Source organism: Cnephaeus nilssonii, assembly GCF_951640355.1.
Source record: "Cnephaeus nilssonii genome assembly, chromosome: 6".
Taxonomy (NCBI): domain Eukaryota; kingdom Metazoa; phylum Chordata; class Mammalia; order Chiroptera; family Vespertilionidae; genus Cnephaeus; species Cnephaeus nilssonii.
Window position 1 is genome coordinate 74,530,379 of NC_137077.1, and position 18,781 is coordinate 74,549,159.

The following is an 18,781-nucleotide window of genomic DNA, read 5'->3' on the forward strand; positions in this document are numbered from 1 at the left end:
GAGCCGCCTTTCCACTCCAGCCTGGAACCATCTTTCCGCCTTCCTACGCTGCTCAGAGGCCTGGAGCAGCCAGGGGTGGTGCGGAACACCTGCGTCATCGCCATGGCGTCCCATCCCACCCTGGCTGCTCGGCGCCCATGTATGCAAATGAACCCACCAGCTTTGTTGGGTTAATTTGCATACTCACTCCTGATTGGCTAGTGGGCATCGTGAAGGTACTGTCAATTAGCATGTTACTCTTTTATTAGGTAGATGGATTTCCAGATATTGCTGATGGTAATATAAATTGATTCAATATTTTCAGAAAGGAATTTATTTTATTTGTGTGTGTAGATGTTGTTTGATTGTAGGAATTTAGCCTACAGATGTAATAAAAAGCAATGTAACCAATATTTCTCTAAAAGAAACATCATCCCAGGATAATTTAAAATAATGATAATATTGCTGAAGACAGTTTGAAACTATGTAGAATTAAGTTAAATGATAGAAAATTATAGCATATTTAGATAATTTCCAAATAAGATAAAACACTGAAACATTAATTACCAATCATAGATTTATCCACTTTTTGTTTTCTTTTGCAGAGAAATTAAAGCTATTTTGGTCTACTAGTAAACATGTTTTGTGCCATCCTAAGAAATTTTTTATAAAAAAGCATGTGCTTTTAGAGATTATAAAAAATATTTATGTTTGCCAGTCTACAGAATGTTAATGTAAAAGACAGTTAATAATTGCTTAATTCTTAGTTTTCACTAGAAATTGAGGTTTCTAAAGGTTAAGCATTCTACTAATAATATGAAGATATTGAAATAATAAGAGGAACATCTTTGTGTGCAAGGAAAGTGAAACTTATGCTTCACTAAAAAGAATTATGAGGAATAAAATACATTTATTGATGGAAAATAAAATAATTTTGACCTAAAGAGAGACCAGAAACAAAAACAAACAAATCAAAACTTGACAAAATTTGAATATAAAGAAAAAGAACAGTATAGAGGTTCATGGAAAAAGAATCTTTGGAAAGGAATTTATGCAAGGCCAAACTCATTAAGATTGAAATAAATTTATTTAAATATTAAAAGTACACTGATACAAAATTAGAATTGGTCTTCTCTCTGTTGAAAGGTTAAAGTTTTGTTGGACTTTTAGTCTGCTTTTGATAACAAATGGAAAGTTTTGTTATCTTTTAAGTTGCCTACCTAAAAAACAAAGGTATGTTTTATCAGAATGATTTCTGTGCTTCATGGTATCTCTAGCATCAAGTCTTTGATTATTTGAGTAAACCTAGTCTCCTCAATATTAAAGGACCTAAGTTTTGCTAACAATTGTGTAATCTCCTGTATTCACCTTTGAAATCTGTTGTCACTTTGGTTGAGTAAATAATTAAGTATGGGTTCATAAAGATCTGTGACCCTATTTAGTCAAATGTCATATCTTTTTGTATTTTTGACAGACTTCCCCAAATCAAATTTTAGATCAAGTCCTCTTGACTTTTAGCTAACTTTGGGATTTTTAAGAAGCTCCCTAGAACATTCCAAAAGATTTGTTCCTTCTCCTTATAGAAGAAAGATAATAAACCAGTTAGGCTTACTTGATATGTTAGATTACATGGCATTGTCAAATAAATGATGACTCACCTTCCTAGGTTATATTGCATGGCTGAGTATTAGTAATATATTAATGTGTTCCCAACATTATATAACACTAGTGTTCCCGTTGCAGGAAAAATCCTGCAGTAGGGTTTCCTGCTGCACTCTACCCCACCCTGCCTGCTCTCCTCCCTTGTCCCCCGCACCGCGATCTCCGCCAGCCCCCCTGCTTTTCTAACTTCTCTGCCAGCCCCGCTCTCCTTCCTTCTCCCCAGGCCCGCCTTCTCTGCCAGCCCGCCTGCATTTCCCTTCTCCCCCGGCCCCGCCTCCGCTCTTCCCTTCTCCCCTGGCCCGCCTTCTCCGCCAGCCCGCCTTCTTTTCCCTTCTCCCCAGCCCACCTTCTCCGCCAGCTCGCTCTCCTTCCTTCTCCCCTGGCCCCGCCTCCGCTCCTTCCTTCTCCCCCGGCCTGCCTTCTCCTCCAGCCCGCTCTCCTTCCTTCTCCCCCAGCCCTGCCTACTCAACTTCCTTCTCCCCCGGCCCCGCCTCCGCTCCTCCCTTCTCCTCCCCCCCCCGCTTGCTTGCTTCTCTGCAGCTCTTGGCTTCTTTTTATGCTGTCGCGATATGCAAATTAGCCGCCATCTTTGTTGGGATAATTTGCATATTCATCCTGATTGGTTGGTGGGCATGGCTTGGGCGTAGCGAAGGTGCGGTCAATTTGCATATTCGTCTATTATTAGATTAGATTTCTGTCAGGGAGGGGGATATTTTCTCCTTGCCCCGCTTGAGTTAATATGGCTGGATTAGTAAAATTGACTTAAAACAGATTAAAAGGAGAAAAGTCAATTTAATTTTGTGCATACAAGAGATGTTAATTAATGCTCAGAGAGGGACCAAAAAGCAGTCAGCTTTTATATCTTTTTACCCAAAGGATCAAAAATTTGTGGGCATTTGAGAGGACAAACAAACAAACACACACACACACACACACACACACACACACACACAAAACACCCAAAAAGCTACACACACACACAAAACCCCACTTAGGTTTAAGCTCTCATTTGTGAGGAATCTAAGCTACGGTTGGGCTCAAGTAGTAAATTACTAAAAAACAAAAGAAAGAGAGTAGCAAGATATGTTTATATAGGCTTCCCAGCATTGACTTCTCTGACTCTGGTGCTAAGGCTATTTCTCTCAGTCTCCAGGTGCAGGGAAAGCAGCTTTCAGAGGGGAGATCTATTCTTGCTTCCAGGAGACAAAGGATGGTTAAGGTGTCCTTAAATTCACTGCTTTTCAATTAACTTTAATTCTAAATAACCAATATGCCAATGTGCTTGCCTTATGCCTCAACATTCCTAAATTCTGATGTGACCTGATATATCATCAGTCAAAATTGCAGTTATCTTCTCATAATGGGTATATTACAGAAATAACAGAATTTTTTGTCAATTTATTTTTGAAAAACTATATTTTTATTGATTTTAGAGAGGAAGAGAGAAGAATAGAGAGGTAGAAGCATCAGTGAGAGAGAAACATCAATAGGCTGCCTCCTGCACACCATCTACTGGGGATGGAGCCTGAAACCTGGGCATGTGCCCTGACTGGGAATCCAATCATGACCTCCTGGTTCATGGGCTGACATTCAACCACTGGGCTTCTTTGTCAATTTATTTGTGATGAACACTCATTTATCTTTAAAAATGGGCATTTTTAAGTTTTGTCATTTATAGACAGTTACTATTTTACTTTGATGCTTCATCTTTAGAGAAATTCATGGAGAGGACTCTGACAAATACTTTAGAATACAAGTATAACTGTATTCTGATAACTTTCAGGTTATACCACTGAATTGCATTTAAGGAAACTTTTTCTCTTAAGCTATCTGTGACTTAAAAGCAATTTGGTAAAGTATATCTTTGTGAACCAAAGTGAAACAATAACTTTTCACTCTACCTTATCCCCTGGAATTCAGAAACTCAATTAGTATTCTTATTTTCATAGCAATACTGTTATTTGAATGAGTTCAGTATGTATCTGCTCTCCTTGTAGACAGGCTACTGCCTTTTTTTTTTTTTTTTTTTTTTTTTTTAGCTAAAATTCTATTACATAAAAGTATCCCTGCAATAGGGAAACCTCTCTTGAACTTCATAATGACTTGAACTTCACAATGACTGAAGCACTCCTTTCAACAGGTCTATGATGTCTGGCTGGCTCTACAACAGTTTCACTGCGCCTGCTCCCTTCAAACCCTTACTTTAGTCAAATTTAATTATCATAACTCCGTTATCTGGCTCCCTAAGGATTTATTTTCACTTGTACTTAGCAGAAAAATATATGGTGGAGTTGCTTAAATTCTTACCTGTGGGGGGGATGTTTCTCTCTTTTCCGTGTCCCACACGGAAAAGAAAACAGGTCAGGTTCCTGGGTCGAGGAGCTGGGGATTAAGAAATTAAAGAAAGAAAGAGACCAAGAGGCAGAAATAGATTCATAAAGCTGGGAGCTGGGTGGGACGCCACCCTCTCTGATGGAAAGGCAGCATGACGATGACCTGCGCCACGCAACACATTTATTTATACCCCCAACACCAGGAAGTAACACCAAAATTTAGGATCAAAGGAGCTTATTTGCATTCTTAAGTAGGCCCTAGCAATACTGGATTTACATATCTAGACCCGCCCCTGCCTACACCTGGGCTGATATGAAGTCAAGCTGACAACATGTCCAGCTTTCTTGGGGAAACATGTTCCCAGGGCATCGCTCTGCCTATCGCCCTGAGTTCAGCTGACGATAATTAAAGAATATGCCCATGTGCCTTCCCAGGCAGCCCTCTACACTTATCTCCTGGGAAGTTACTGTACAGTTGGATTACTGGTTACATCTATTTCATTACGTAGTCAATCAGAGATTTAGGATTGGTCATCACCCTTAAATTTACATCACAGAACAAAATGAGAATTGCCAGGTGATGTCTCTGATAATGAAGAAATAAGATTCTTGAGAATTTTATTTCAATGGTGGGGTTTTGGCATAATTGAATAAATGGACAGAAATTTGCCTACAACATTAGGACTTTAGGGGATATTGCTGAATCTATCACCAAAGCCATGGCTGTTCTAGAAATATCTTTAAATTTATTTTCTCACATTGTTTCACATAACTGTATTTCTTTTGACTATATTCTAGCAAAACAAGGTGATGATGTCTGTATCACCACCTGTGTGCTTGAATAAATTTTTCAGGATAAATTGAAACACAATCTCACAAAATCTATATACATATAAAAGCCTAAGCGACTGGATGACCGAATGGCCGGTCGACCAGTCCCTATGACATGCATTGACCACCAGGGGACAGACGCTCAATACAGGAGCTGTCCCCCGGTGGTCAGTATGCTCCCACATTCAACCTCCCTCAGCCCCTCCCCCCGGCCAGCCAACCTCTCTTGGCCTTCCCCACAACCAACCTCCCGTGGCCCTGATTACTGGCCAGGCTGAGGGACCCACCTGTGCATGAATTCATGCACTAGGCCTCTAGTCAGATAATAAGGCCATTGGTTATAGGTGCCTCTAGAAAGCTTTTGGTCTTTTGACCTGTTTAAAAGGGACAGCCTCATGGTTTAGAATTATTCTACTATTTGGAATTTGTGTCCTGTTTTTAATTTTAAGAATAATTGCTATTAGTAAACTTATATCTACTACCTTTCACAATGCTATAAGAACTCCACAAGAATAATGGTAGCACACATTTTGAATTGATTTTTAATCCACATAGGATCTTAGATGGATAATTAAAAGACAAGATTGAAAATGATTTGACTGCCTATGCTGAACTCTGCTAACTGTTATTTCATAGGACTGGATGACTAGCCTTCCTCAGTTTTGGCACTCCTATTGCTCAAATGTGGTTGAAAGGCTCCAAAGAAAACCAATTTCTCTCCTACATGAATATGACATACCAGGAATGAACATTCCTAGTGACAGGAGATCACAATGTAAACACATGAGGAAATTTAGAAAATCCACTCCAATGGTTAATCTGTGATCCTTTTGAAAAAAGATCTTGATCAGAAGGGGGAAATGTGAAAGTTGACATAAGTGGAGCCATTTTAAAATGGAGCCGGAGCAGCCATTATAGAGGAACTGTCTTGTATGTCCTGCTTTCTGAACCTTTGAATGGAGCCAAACCACCCACATTCTATGTCGGCAAGAGTGAGAATTTTCTGTTGATAGGACTGACAAAAGTGAAATTTTACCTAGTGACCATTTCACTTGACCAATCAATGAAGTACAAATCTAGCTTTGTTAGTACTAATGAACTCCTTTAAAACCAACTTACCTCTTCTTTCTTTTCTTTTCTTTCTTTCTTTCTTTCTTTCTTTCTTTCTTTCTTTCTTTCTTTCTTTCTTTCTTTCTTTCTTTCTTTTCCATAAAAAACATGATTCCCTCCTCTGTAATCTGGACACTCTTTGGGTTTCTTCCTAAATCTGTTTACCCTGAAAATTGCCATTCTTGGATTCCCAAATAAATACTTTTGTGTCTTGAACTGGTTCTTGTATTTTAGGCTTACAGAATGGGTTATGGGTTGGAGGCTGGCTGAAAATGATTATAATTGGACATATTTTTTCAAGTATTAATGTCCAGAAGGCTATTGGTTATAGTGTATGGAACTCAGAAAGGAGATCAGTGTTAAAGATGGAGATTGAAACCATAGGAGTGTTGAGATCACTTAGAGAATGTATATGAAGTGAGTAAAGGGATGGATATAGAATGTTAGAGCTTACTGTCATTTAAAAATTTGGCAAAGGAAGAATATTCCATGAAATATATTGTTGTTTTGCAAACTGACCCCTACCCTCACATACACACACAGAGGCATTGCTCCAAGACATGTATCTGGCTGGACTGGGCTTCTTACTTTTTTGGGGCTCTGTTCCCACCTGCAAATATTTATTCTGGCTGAGGAAGAGGCAGCGGTAATACCTAGAGGCTCTTCTGCAGGGGAAGGCAGAGGTGCAGAAGAGCAATCCCAGTTGTCCAAGTGCTTTCAGGCCTCTGCTTATATCATGTCTGATGATTAGCCAAGGCAAGTCACATGGATGAACCCAAAACCAAGGGAGTTGTTCTTCATGCCAGGAGGTGGGGAGAGGGAAAGACAATAAATAATGAAATATATATATCCTATCTAATAAAAGAGAAACATGCAAATTGACCATACCTCTGCTATGCCCACCAGCCAATTAGAGCGAGTATGCAAATTAACCCAACCAAGATGGTGGCAGTCATGGAGCTGGAGCGAGCAGGAAGCTTGGGTTGCCCTCGGCAATGGAGGAAGCCAAGCTTCCCGCCCGCCCTGGCCAGCTCTGGCCTCCGCTCAAGACTACAAAGTTTCAATTATAGAAGATAAATAAATCCCAACTAAGATGGCGGTGGTCACGGAGCTGGAGCAAGCAGGAGGCTTGGGTTGCCCCCAGCGATGGAGGAAGCCAAGGTTTCCACCTGCCCTGGCCAACCCTGGCCTCTGCTCAAGGCTACAAAGTTTCAATTATAGAAGATAAATAAATCCCAGATACCTGCTTCCAGCTGACTCTGGCTTCTGCTCAAGGAGGCGCTGAAAAAAAAAAAAAAGGAGGCTTTGGGAGGTTGGGTCGCTGGGGGGCGTGGCCAGCCTGCAAACAGCCACCAGCCCCTCACCCAGGCTGGCCATGCCCCCATAGTGGGACCCTCACCCCATGGGGGTGTGGCTGGCCTGCAAACCACCACAGGCCCCTCACCCAGGCTGCCCCATGCCCCAAGGGAACCCCTACCCTGATCTGGGACATCCTTCAGGGCAAACCAGCCAGCCCCCACCCATGCACCAGGCCTCTGTCTGTACTAATAAAAGGGTAATATGCTAATTAGACTGGGAGACCTTCCGGGAGACCTTCCGGATGTTCTTCTGGACAAAGCCATGGTGGTGGGGCCGAGGTAGAGGCTGTTGGAGGCCAAGAGGGGAGGGCAGTTGTAGGTGATCAGGCCAGGATGGGACGGCAGTTGTGGGTGATCAGGCTGGTGGAGGGTGGGGCCATTGGGGGTAAGCAGACCAGGATGGGGGCCAGTTGGGGATGAGCAGGCCATCAGTGGGGGTCAGTTGGAGGTGATCAGGATAGCAGGGGGTCAGTTTGGAGTGAGCAGGCCAGCAGGGGGCAGTTGGGAGTGATCAGGTTGGAGGGGGGGGGCATTTGGGAGCGAGCAGTCCAGCGGCAGGGGGCAGTTGGGGGCGAGCAGACAGGCAGGCAGATGAGCAGTTAGGAGCCAGCAGTCCCGGATTGCGAGAGGGATGTCCGACTGCCTGTTTAGGCCCAATCCCTGTAAACCGGCAGTAGGACATCCTTCCAGGGGTCCCAGATTGGAGAGGGTGCAGGCCGGGCTGAGGGACACCCCCCCCCCCCCCCCGCTGTGTATGAATTTCATGCACCGGGCCACTAGTATATATATATTAACCCTCACCTGAAGATATTTTGTTTCCATTGACATTTAGAGAGAGATAGAAACATCGATGTGAGAGAGACACATTGATTGGTTGCCTCCCACACACTCCCCAAACTGGGTGGGGATCAGCCCTTGACTGGAGTTGAACCCACAATCCTTCAGTCCAAGGGCCTAACCACTGAGAAAACTGGCTAGGTCAGTATTTTTGAACAAGTATTGAAGCTCTCACACTTGGTAATTCAGAATGATTATATTAACGACTTCCTGTGCTGTGCTGTAAGGTAGTCAAATTCAGTATTATTAGAGTATTTAGCATTGTTTGATTGTGATGAAATGATCCCTCCTGCTGCTGCATTCTGAATCTGCTCCTTCGTAATGCTGCCACTGTATCTGTAGCTATTCTTAATTCCCTGCTTAATTTCACACAAGGCTCTTTGAGTGAAGACTTGAAGGTGATACTCAGCTATTTAACAGGACTTTTTCTTGTTGCTTCACTATTTCCCCCCTGTCTATTGTTATAATGTTTGCTAGTCTGACAAATGGACCATTTTTTTGTGCTTGTATTATTTTAATCCCCTCCTCCTCAATAAGTGGTAAATGATTAATCTTTTTTTTTTTAAATGAGTTGTATTTTCTTAAAAAGTATCTTCATCTATACATGATGCCTGCATTTTCATAGGAAGACATTGATCAACTATGAGGTGAAAAGTACTTCATTGCAAAAGTTTTTAAAAATTAAAATTTTATGTGCATGCCCATTTTTTATTCAAATGATGAAGCATTTTCAACATGTGGAAGGAGCTCACCTATTTTTTATGCAATTGGAGATATATTTAATTGAAACTAATGTCCTATCTATCATCTAAATATCTTTCAAAGTAGACGAGTTTTCCAGTAAGCTTGTTTTTTTTACAGTCAGTACCCAGTCCTCAGTCATACATCTACCATTTGTTCCCTCAGCCTATTGTGTCTGCACTTATATACAATTCATTTCATCCATGTAGATTATTTTATTGCTCTATACTCTAGTTTCGTCCTAAGCAATACAATCCACAAAAATATCACCTATTAGTGCGAGGTATTTTTTTAGTCCACATCGAAATAAATACACAATCATTAAAATTAAAAAAAAATGCCTCTCTATCATCTTATATATCCAGTTTATAGCTATCATTACCTAGCATAACATGCGCAGGGAAGCAGTGTTTTTAGGGCAACTCTGCCAAACTGGAAATATACAAAGCTAACTAAGCAACAATATATTTTGAAAAGAGTCATTTACTTTTACTTTTCAATTATTTTTCAGGTTTGTGGAAGGCATGCTTAACATTTGTTATAATGCCATTGATCGTCATATTGAAAATGGCAAAGGAGATAAGATTGCTATCATCTATGACAGTCCTGTTACAAACACTAAAGCAACCATTACCTATGAAGAAGTCCTGGAGCAGGTAATATCATAAATTTTCTGTATGTTATTTAGAAGTCATAGGGAAATTATTCAAATAGCATACATGATCATTGTATAACCTTTACTTCTCTTAATCCATTGACATGTTACCATATTTTTCTTTTGATGCACAGTGGACATAGAGATGTGTTGACTCTTTCAAAGTGTTTTTATCCTTTAAAGTTATATTTTACAGAACTGGAAATCCCTAAGAATAGGTCTAAATCCTCTCTGGTCTTTGTTTTCCATCTCCGTTGCCATCACCTCCATCCGGCTATTCTAATTTTAGCTTTTGTACTACTGAGGCTGTCTCCTAACTTCCTTATTTCCACGTCTGCTCATGTCAGATCTTCCCCTAAACGGACACCAGAGATTTTTTTTTTTCTAAGAAACAACATATTTCTTTACCCCACTTAGAATTTTTTCCTTAAAGATTACTGTTACTCAGGAAGTAAAATATGGACTGCTGTGATGTATAAGACACGTTGGATTCTGATCACGGCATCCCTCAGAGTTTTATTTCCCAATTTTCGTGGCCATGAACACAACTGTATTTTCACCCTGGGTGTCCTATCCCTCCCTCAGGCACTCCTGGCCTTTTACAGCTCTTTGCCTGTGCTCATTCCTTTCCCCTATTGATTCTTTTTTAGTTTTTCCCCACCTGTGTAGTTCTTAGGTGAATCGTGATATTGACAGATGAGTTCTGAGACTCTCTTTGAACATTAGGGTAGAAATGAGGTTTCAGAGGCAATCATAACAGTGTCTGGGTATTGTGGACTGGGGGAGAGTTATTTTAGCTCTGTGGGGCATTTATTTATATCTGATTTAAAGGGAAATAGTAGTGTAGGGCAGGGTACCTCAATCTTGACACTATTGACATTTTAAACCAGAGAATTCTTTGTTGTGGGTGCTGTTATGTACATTGTAGGATGTTTAGCACCCCATTTTCTACTCATTAGATGTCAGCAGCACCCCTCCCTCCCGCTGTGATGGTCATAAAGGACTCCAAATGCTGCTAAATGTCCCCTGGCTGGCAAAATCACCACTAGTTAACAATTACTGGTTGAACAGTCTGTCATGCCAGGGTTTTCAAGCATTTGCTTTTAAATTAAGGCTTTTTGAATCACATTTTCTTCTTTTGCTTTTTTTTTTTTTTAACCTATTTAGGGTTTCCATTCAGTTTTTAGAAAGTTTGCTCAACTTTCTCTGACTCTGAAATTACATCCTTTTGTGTCCACAATGTTCCTGTTTAGCCTTCTAAGAGAATTCAAGAAAGGCAACTGAGACAAAACAATGAACTCCCCATCCTGACTTGTTGCTAATGGTCAAGAGGAAATAAACAGAAGCCAGTTTTGCTCAGACTGGGTGACAATCCCAGCTTCAGCTGATTTAAAAAACATGGAAGGGAAGAACCAGACGCAGAAAAATGGTACACCGCAAGGTAGAAGGGGCAGCAGTGGAGAGTTAAGGAGAGCCCACAAATAGTCTAGAAATTAGAGTTGCCTACTTGAATCAATTTCCTTCTAGACTGACAGAGTAGGAATTGGGGCCCTGCCTCCCTTTAGTATTCATACGTGGGGAATTCCAATCTGATAGGAAGTGATAGCCCAAGACAGAACAAACAAAATAGTTCTGAAAATACACTATTGGATACTTTAGATTGGTCTGTAAGCTGGAACTGTGTATTTTCTGAATAAATTATACAGAGACAGAGCTTCTCTTAGGGCTGAGGAGGATATGCATGCCATTACCAAATGACTTTGTTATTAGAGTTGAGGCCCTGCCTTAATAATTCAGCATCAGTTTCTTGATTACCTGTTATATTCCATATTTTATTTTAGGTTTTCATTTTTAGCTTATAGAGAAGGTTTATTCTTTGACTCAAAACTTATTCCTCTTTAGGCATATTGTCACACTCCCATTTTATATTATTAGGCCTTACATACTAGTAAATCTTAATTGGTATACAGATTAGAAAACTAATTTACGTATTAGAAAAGTGTTATCTATATCAACATATTATAATTGATATATAGCCAAACATCAGAGTCAAAGAAAAAGCTTCGGAGAAACCTAAAAACAGAAGAGTTAAATAACGGTTGTTGTTCTTCTCATTTTCTGTTTTCTTTTTACCCAGTGACATACATATATATGATGAATACATGTTCACATTTGACTTAGAAGCTGTTTTGCTTACTTATCTTGATTTTCCAGTATTAAGTGTAGCTTCAGACCCTTCTGAGGTTTGTACTGGTTTATTGGTTTCAGTTCAGCTTGTCATCGGGTACTTAAAAGGTCTGTTTCTGTCATCTGCTGACAGCCTCTGAGTCCCCAGGCTTTGCTTCTCCAAACACTGAAGGAGGATCTGCGAGGCAAGAGGGACACGTTACGCTGCACGCTGATTACCAGCTCCTGGTTGCCTGTGGCCTTTATTTTATTAAGTAGAGCAAACAAAGAAGGATTTAATGGGTAATGCCATTGCGAACAAACAAAAAGACGAGCCTTTGCATTCTACTTGTTTTAATCTCCCCTCTCATTTCTACTGGGAGCTTCTAGCTAGGTAAAACTGTACCTAGTATTTCTTATTTAATTAGTGAACCGGCTAAATTGGTTCAGTGACATGAAAGAACTGGAGATTTTACAGAGTGATTCAGAATTAGAGCTTTTTCCAAAATTGCCATCTTTATGCAGATCTGATAATGTAAATAACCCTTCAAGATTTTTATAGAGAGATTTGAGCCTGGTTTAAGATCCAATATTTATTCAACAAATATTTATTTTATAAGCCAAACCCTGTTAGGAGCATATGATACCAGGTAAATGGACCCATTCCTTATTTTCAAGGGGTTACAATAGCATGTAAGCATAGTAAAGAATATCATGAGGGTAGTGTTATATTCTGTGGAAACACATGGGAAAACCCTCAGCTCAGCCAGGAGTTCATAGTGTTGGTGTGGCAAGATCAGCACCAGGTGTGAGACCAGTGGGGTAAGACAGGAGGACCTGGGTTCAGCAACCTCAGTACTTGAGTTCTGGCTAAGAAAGAATTCAGAGCCAAGACCCAAACTATAAGAGAAGATTTATTTAGAATATCACATAGGTGGAAGAAATGAGTGGTAGAAGAAATGGGCTCAGGAAACAAGTGACAGAGGCAAAAGAAGGGTCCTTGGGGCTTACGAGAGGGGAAGGTAAAGGTAACGTGCCTGGGGGGAAAAGAAGGGGGGTCAGGAGGAGAAGTCCCTGGGGTGGGGGAGCTCCTGGGAGGAGAGAGAGTACTAGGTCCTCTGTCCTAAGGGTTTTAAGGGTGGAGATTTTAGGGGAGGTCCTGGGAGAGAATCTCAATAGAATATCCTGCAGCTTTCCAGGTGTGTCCCTTCAGGATCGGGGTCTGCACTGATTGGTCAGCACCAGGGCATGGGGTCATTATCCATTACAGCTGGTCCTGACCTTAGCCCTGGAGTCCCTTGTCTGGTTTTGTTGCTTTTCTGGGTCTGTAGCTGAAACACAACTGAGGCCTAGATGTTATCTCTAGGAAAGAAAGGTCAGGGGGTCTAAACCGAATGAGCAGTGATGTGAAAGGCCAGAGGATCCAAACCCCATGACCAGCCATATGCTAGGGGAAGGCAGGTTACCCTGGGGGTGAGGTTCTTGTTTTTCCAGTTTTGCCCGTTGCTTGGCACCCAGGGCTTTCCGCCCTGGTGACCTTCTGTCCCTGGCCCATCATCCGTGCTCAGCTTATGTCTAACTGTTTACCACAATAGGACACAGGAAGGCTTTCTGAAAGAGTCAATAACCTAACATTAGCGCAGAGGACCAAAAGTGGGAAGGGAGAACTGGGGGAGAAGTTCTTGCAGCTGAAGGAACAGGACACACAGGGATACGCAGGGAAAAGAGAGCCTGGTGCCCACCGTGGATTTGGTGGAAAGTGATTTTAGGGAGAGAGAAGGCTGGAGTGAGCCAGACTGGAGGACTGAGTGCCACACTCTGTATTTGTACTTTATCCTGAGGGCAGTGGAAAGAAAAGAACAAAATCCAGCTCTGTGACCTGTGGTTCATTGTGATCTGGCTCCTGTGACCCACTCCTGTGGCCACCACGCTGTACTGAACTCCCCAGCTGCCCTGCCTCCTACAGCCAGCTCTCCTGGCCTGCTGCATTCCCCCTGAGCGCCTTTGTACTTCCCTGACATCTGCTGGAAGTAGTTGAGTGTCATTTTCTATTTTAGGATGTAAGTTCCATGAGGGCAGGGATTTTTGTTTTGTTCACAGGAACAGTGCTTGGTACATAGTCAACATTTGCTGAATGATGAAGGAATGGATGAATGAAATACCATTTGAGATTTCTAAGTGACTCTAGTTTCCATTATTGCAGAAACTTCTTATCTTTAAATTGCATCAGTAATAGAACTTGATCTTTCCAAGTAAATTCTAACTTCTTAATATCTGTAAAAGATTTTAGCTTTTTTATATTTGGCTTAGTAGTTCAGGATGAATATTTCCTCTCTGTATTCTAGGAGATGGGTATATGTTTGTTTTGTCCTTTTCTTAACTCTGTTCAAGTTAGTAGCTATATCAAAATCTCAGTGAAATAAAAGGTGTGCGTGTGTGAAAGGTTCTTTATATGTGTTTGCATATATCATATATAGTGTTTATCATTTTTAAAAAATGCCTACATTGAATTTAATTTGTCCAACTCTAATTTTATTTCATATTTACCTTTGTATCTGGTAAATTTGTTTTATTTATATCAATACAATTATACATGTTTTACACATTTATTCACTAAAGAAGAACACAATCCCCTAAAGGGCATCTGAGAATTTTTTTTAAGTATATGTGTGCAGGAGAATTTGATAAAGCCCAGTGTGTGCTAAATTTTCCTGATTTAATTTAAACTGGAAGTGTCTGCTATCTCTACTGAAAGTAATTTTTGGAAATATAATTACAGCAGTGGTTGAATTATGAAGGTTGAATAATTTAGAGGAGACAATTACTCTGAAATCTAGGCTCATGTCCCATGAGAAGTCCTCCTTCCAGTCTCTGCCCTTTGGGATGCTCTCTTCAAAGTGTGGATCCCATTGTCTCAGAAATATGTCAGGGTGAGGTAATAGCATAGCCTTTTGTCTGTCACAGCATCAGTACTTCCTCAAGTAAAAACCTAAAACACAAAATCCAGACAATGCAGAAAATCAGTCCTGCCGGTGGTTGCCTTGTTGAGGGGAAAGGATACAATAGTGCCCAATTACCAGTTTCCTTCCCTTAAACTTCCTAAAAAATCAGTAACAGCTTCATTTGTGTAACTGTCAGCTCCACTGAAAACTATCTCTGTACGGTAAATCACCCTCTTCATGCTTGGAATATAGGTGGGTGATGCTACTATAAAACTGAACTCTTAGAGTGGTTAATGTATGATTTTTCCTAACATGTAATTTGTAAAAACCTTGTATTGAAATGTAACATACATTCAGATTAGTGCATGATTATAAGGGCAAAGCTTATAGATTTTCACAAATAAAACATGCACATGCAAGGAGATCTGTCACATAACCAGAGACAGAATATGCCCAGCCCCCTAGAAGCCCTTATCATGCTTCCCCTAGTCATTCCCCCCTCACACCCTCACATGATTATATCCAGACATTAAAAGACCATCTGTGATGAGGCTTACCTGTTTTGAACTTTGAATCTATATATATAAAAGGCTAATATGCAAAGTGTCCCCTTGGGAGTTCGACCGGGGGACCGGGAGTTCATTCGCTTGCTATGAAGGGTGCTGACCACCAGGGGGCAGCACAGAACATGGTTGGTAACCAGCAGTGGCGGCAGGGCGCTGAGGGAGCAAGGGAAGCAGGAGATGGGGAACTGTGCGGTGGCAGTGTGTGGGTGGAGAGGGAAGGAGGAGGCGGGGAGGCGGGGAACCTGATCAACCCCGATCGCCGGCCAGGCCTAGGGACCCTACCCGTGCACGAATTTCATGCACTGGACCTCTAGTAAATTGAATAATAGAATGTACTTTTTTGCATCTGGCTTTTTTCACTCAACGGTTTGTTTATGAGATCCTTTTACCTCATTGCAAGAGGTTGTAGTTTGGTCATTTGGGTAGTGACTAGTTTTGGGCTATTACAAGTGCTGCTGCTGTATATATGTTTGTGCACTGATTTTTGTGACGAAATGTATGCATTTGGGACTGTTCTCAGGAGTGAGATGGCTGGTTGATGGAATGTGTATGTGTTCAATTTGAGTAGATAGTGTCAAACAGTCTTCCAGAGTGGTTGTACCAATGTATATCCCACTTCTGGTATATGAGCGTGCTGGTTGTCACACTTAGCATTGAGAATCCCAAGTCTTAATTTTGGCCTTCTTGATGAATGTGTAGTGATATTGCATTATGTTATTACTAAAGGCCCAGTGCACGAATTCGTGCACCATTGGGGTCCCTCGGCCTGGCTTGTGGGATCGGGCCAAAACTGGTTCTCCAACATCCCCTGAGGAATCTCGGATTGTGAGAGGATGCAGACCAGGCCGAGGGACCCCATCAGTGCACAATCTGGGCCGGGGAGGGATGTGGGAGGGATTCAGCGTGTCTGGCCTGTCATGCTCAGTCCCAATTGTCCCGACCCCAGAAGCAAGCTAACCTCCCAGTCAGAGTGTCTACCCCCCGGTGGTCAGTGCATGTCATAGCAAATGGTTGAGTGGACTTAGCAAATCATTAGCATATTATGCTTTGATTGGTTGAACGGACGACCGGACACTTAGCATATTAGGTTTTATTATATAGGATTTTTAAAAGAATATTTTGTTGATTTTCAGAGAGAGAGAAAGGGAGAGGAAGAGCGAAAACATCAATGAGCCTCCTGCATGCCACCTACGTGGAATAGAACCTGCAACCAGGGCCCCTCATCAAGAGTCAAACCAGCAACCCCTGGTGCACTGAACTGTGCTCAGTCAGCTGAGCCACATTAACCAGGGCTGCATTGTGGTTTTAAGTTGCTTTTTCCTGATGTCTAGTGAACTTGAGCTCCTTTCCTTGTGCTGCTTGACCATTTTTTGTTGCACTTTTCTCAAGGGCCTATTCAGATATTTTGACTATTTATTCTTCTATGGCATTATCACCGTCTTAGCAAGCCAAGGGGAGACTTTCTCACGTTTAAGAAAATACCTTATCAGTATTTGAAAACCTTAAAGAAAAAATGATGAAGATGTTGTAATGCAAGTGTTGATGAATTAAGTGGTTTTAAGAATCTAAACTGAGAAGACATTCTCCCCTGTTTTAAATATAATTAATGATACAAATCTACCCTTTAGTCATCTCTCTTGGTCATTTTTTGGAAGGAAATTTGGAAGCAGATGTCCTCCAGTAGAATAGGTTAAAGCAGGAAGCATGAGCCCCAGTATTTAAAGCTGGAAATGACCTACTGAAGATAATGCTACACGAGTACGTTTATTAACATTAAAAGGCTCTAGATATGTTGTTTTTGAGTGGTTTGGTTTAACCTTATTTTTTTTATAAGTGTCACTATTTTTGTGATCTATTTTGTATAATACAAGGCTGCATAATGAGATTTAGCAGAAACACTGTACAGACAGTCCTCAGGTTATGTCGGACTCGATGTACATCGTTTCGTGGTTAAGTCACCATCTCCCATTTATTTATAAAAAAAAAAGTTCCTTCATATCGACATATGTACATATGTGCTTTATGTCAGGAATTGTTATCTGTCTTATAATTTTTTTTTTACTGTTTCACTTCATTACTGCTGTGTATGTGCTCCATGCGAGTGACATAGATGCTTATGTAGGTGGGTTCCGACTTATGGCGAAAATCGTGTTATGTCGCGCCAGAGGAACAGATCTCTGACGTAACCTGAGGACCTACTGTATTTAATTTGAAATGGAAGTTGAGTATATAACAACTAATGATTTAAGTTTTTTCATCAAGATACTAACTGGAACCTTGTTTTAATAACTTTTAGACTTAATAAAATTTAAGCGCACCCCAAGTAAAGAAAATAAATATTAGATCAATTTAATATATAGCATAGGAAGAAATTAAATAAGAAAACAATATTTTAGTATCTCCTAGCTTCCTTTTTTCCATGTTTAGAGTTGCATATTTAAAACTAAAAATGTCTAAAGATAATTTTTACATTAACCCAAGCAACAGCAATGTAACCAACTCCTTTGAATTTGAGAACTCAGCCAGATTTTTAGAGATTATGTTGTTTATGAAATCAACAGAGAATTTACTTGTTTCCATCTCTCCCTTCTCCTGAAGCTATTTCACATACTTTGAAGTCCAGACCTCTTTACTTGTACCTTTCTCCATGCATTGTTCATTTTTGCTTTTTATTTTACTTATCAATGTACTTACATTATTAGTGTACCTACTTATTAGTGTACCTCCCAACTGGAGTAAAAACTCCTTGAGGAGAGAGGTAATATTATATTATACTTATTTATTTTACCCACACAGCACCTAATACAGGCCTCATAGCATAAGCTTATATTATAATACTGAGTTCTTGAGTAGAACACTCAATACCTCATTCATTAAAAAGAAAAGAATAATTGTTGTTTACAAAAGATAATTATTTCCAGAAATACCATTTATATCCTCTACATTGTGATTTTTTTTTACATTGAGGAATTTTTATTTTTTAATAGGTTGAGAATCTTGTTTTAATGCATTGCCTGACTGTAAAGGTTTAGATCCTCCCTTACCTAAAGGTCTGCTTAAATTTACCTTACTTGTTCAATCTTAGAAAATTAAAAATCTGCTCCATAGCTTTTGTTCTTACATATATTTAATTAATATATATTTTTAGATGATTTGTTTTATCTTCAGGGTGGCTAAACTCCAACCTTTTACAAAGTTAATGCCAAAAGATCAGTAGATAATCTGGCTTTGAATTTAATTTCTCAGACTGGAATGATGATGGAGTCAAATTAATTTATTCACAACATGCTATTACGACACCTAATATATACCTGGTACTACTGTGGATAGCATGGATTACAGTAGTGAATGATAATAGCTTTGCCCACAGGAAATTTGCACCTTCACTGGGGAGATATGCTATAAATAAAAATATAATCTATATATATAAAAGCCTAAGTGACCAAACGACCAAATGACTGGTCGTTATGATGTGCACTGACCATCAGGGGGCAGTCGCTCAACACAGGAGCTGTCCCCTGGTGGTCAGTGCGCTCCCACAGTGGGAGGGTTGCTTAGCTGACCTATGGGTGCCAGATGCCGGGCTCATGGCTGGTGTGCA

The 18,781-nt window shown here is 40.5% G+C and overlaps 1 protein-coding gene across 1 annotated transcript in view; it reads left to right on the forward strand.

Annotated features, from left to right (window-relative positions):
- Positions 1-18,781, forward strand: part of ACSS3 (acyl-CoA synthetase short chain family member 3) — a 177,222-nt gene that overhangs the window by 28,903 nt on the left and 129,538 nt on the right. Inside the window, exon 2 of the mRNA XM_079773646.1 lies at positions 9,363-9,507. Within this exon, the coding sequence (XP_079629772.1) occupies positions 9,363-9,507 (145 nt within the window). The remainder of the gene's footprint in view (positions 1-9,362; positions 9,508-18,781) is intronic.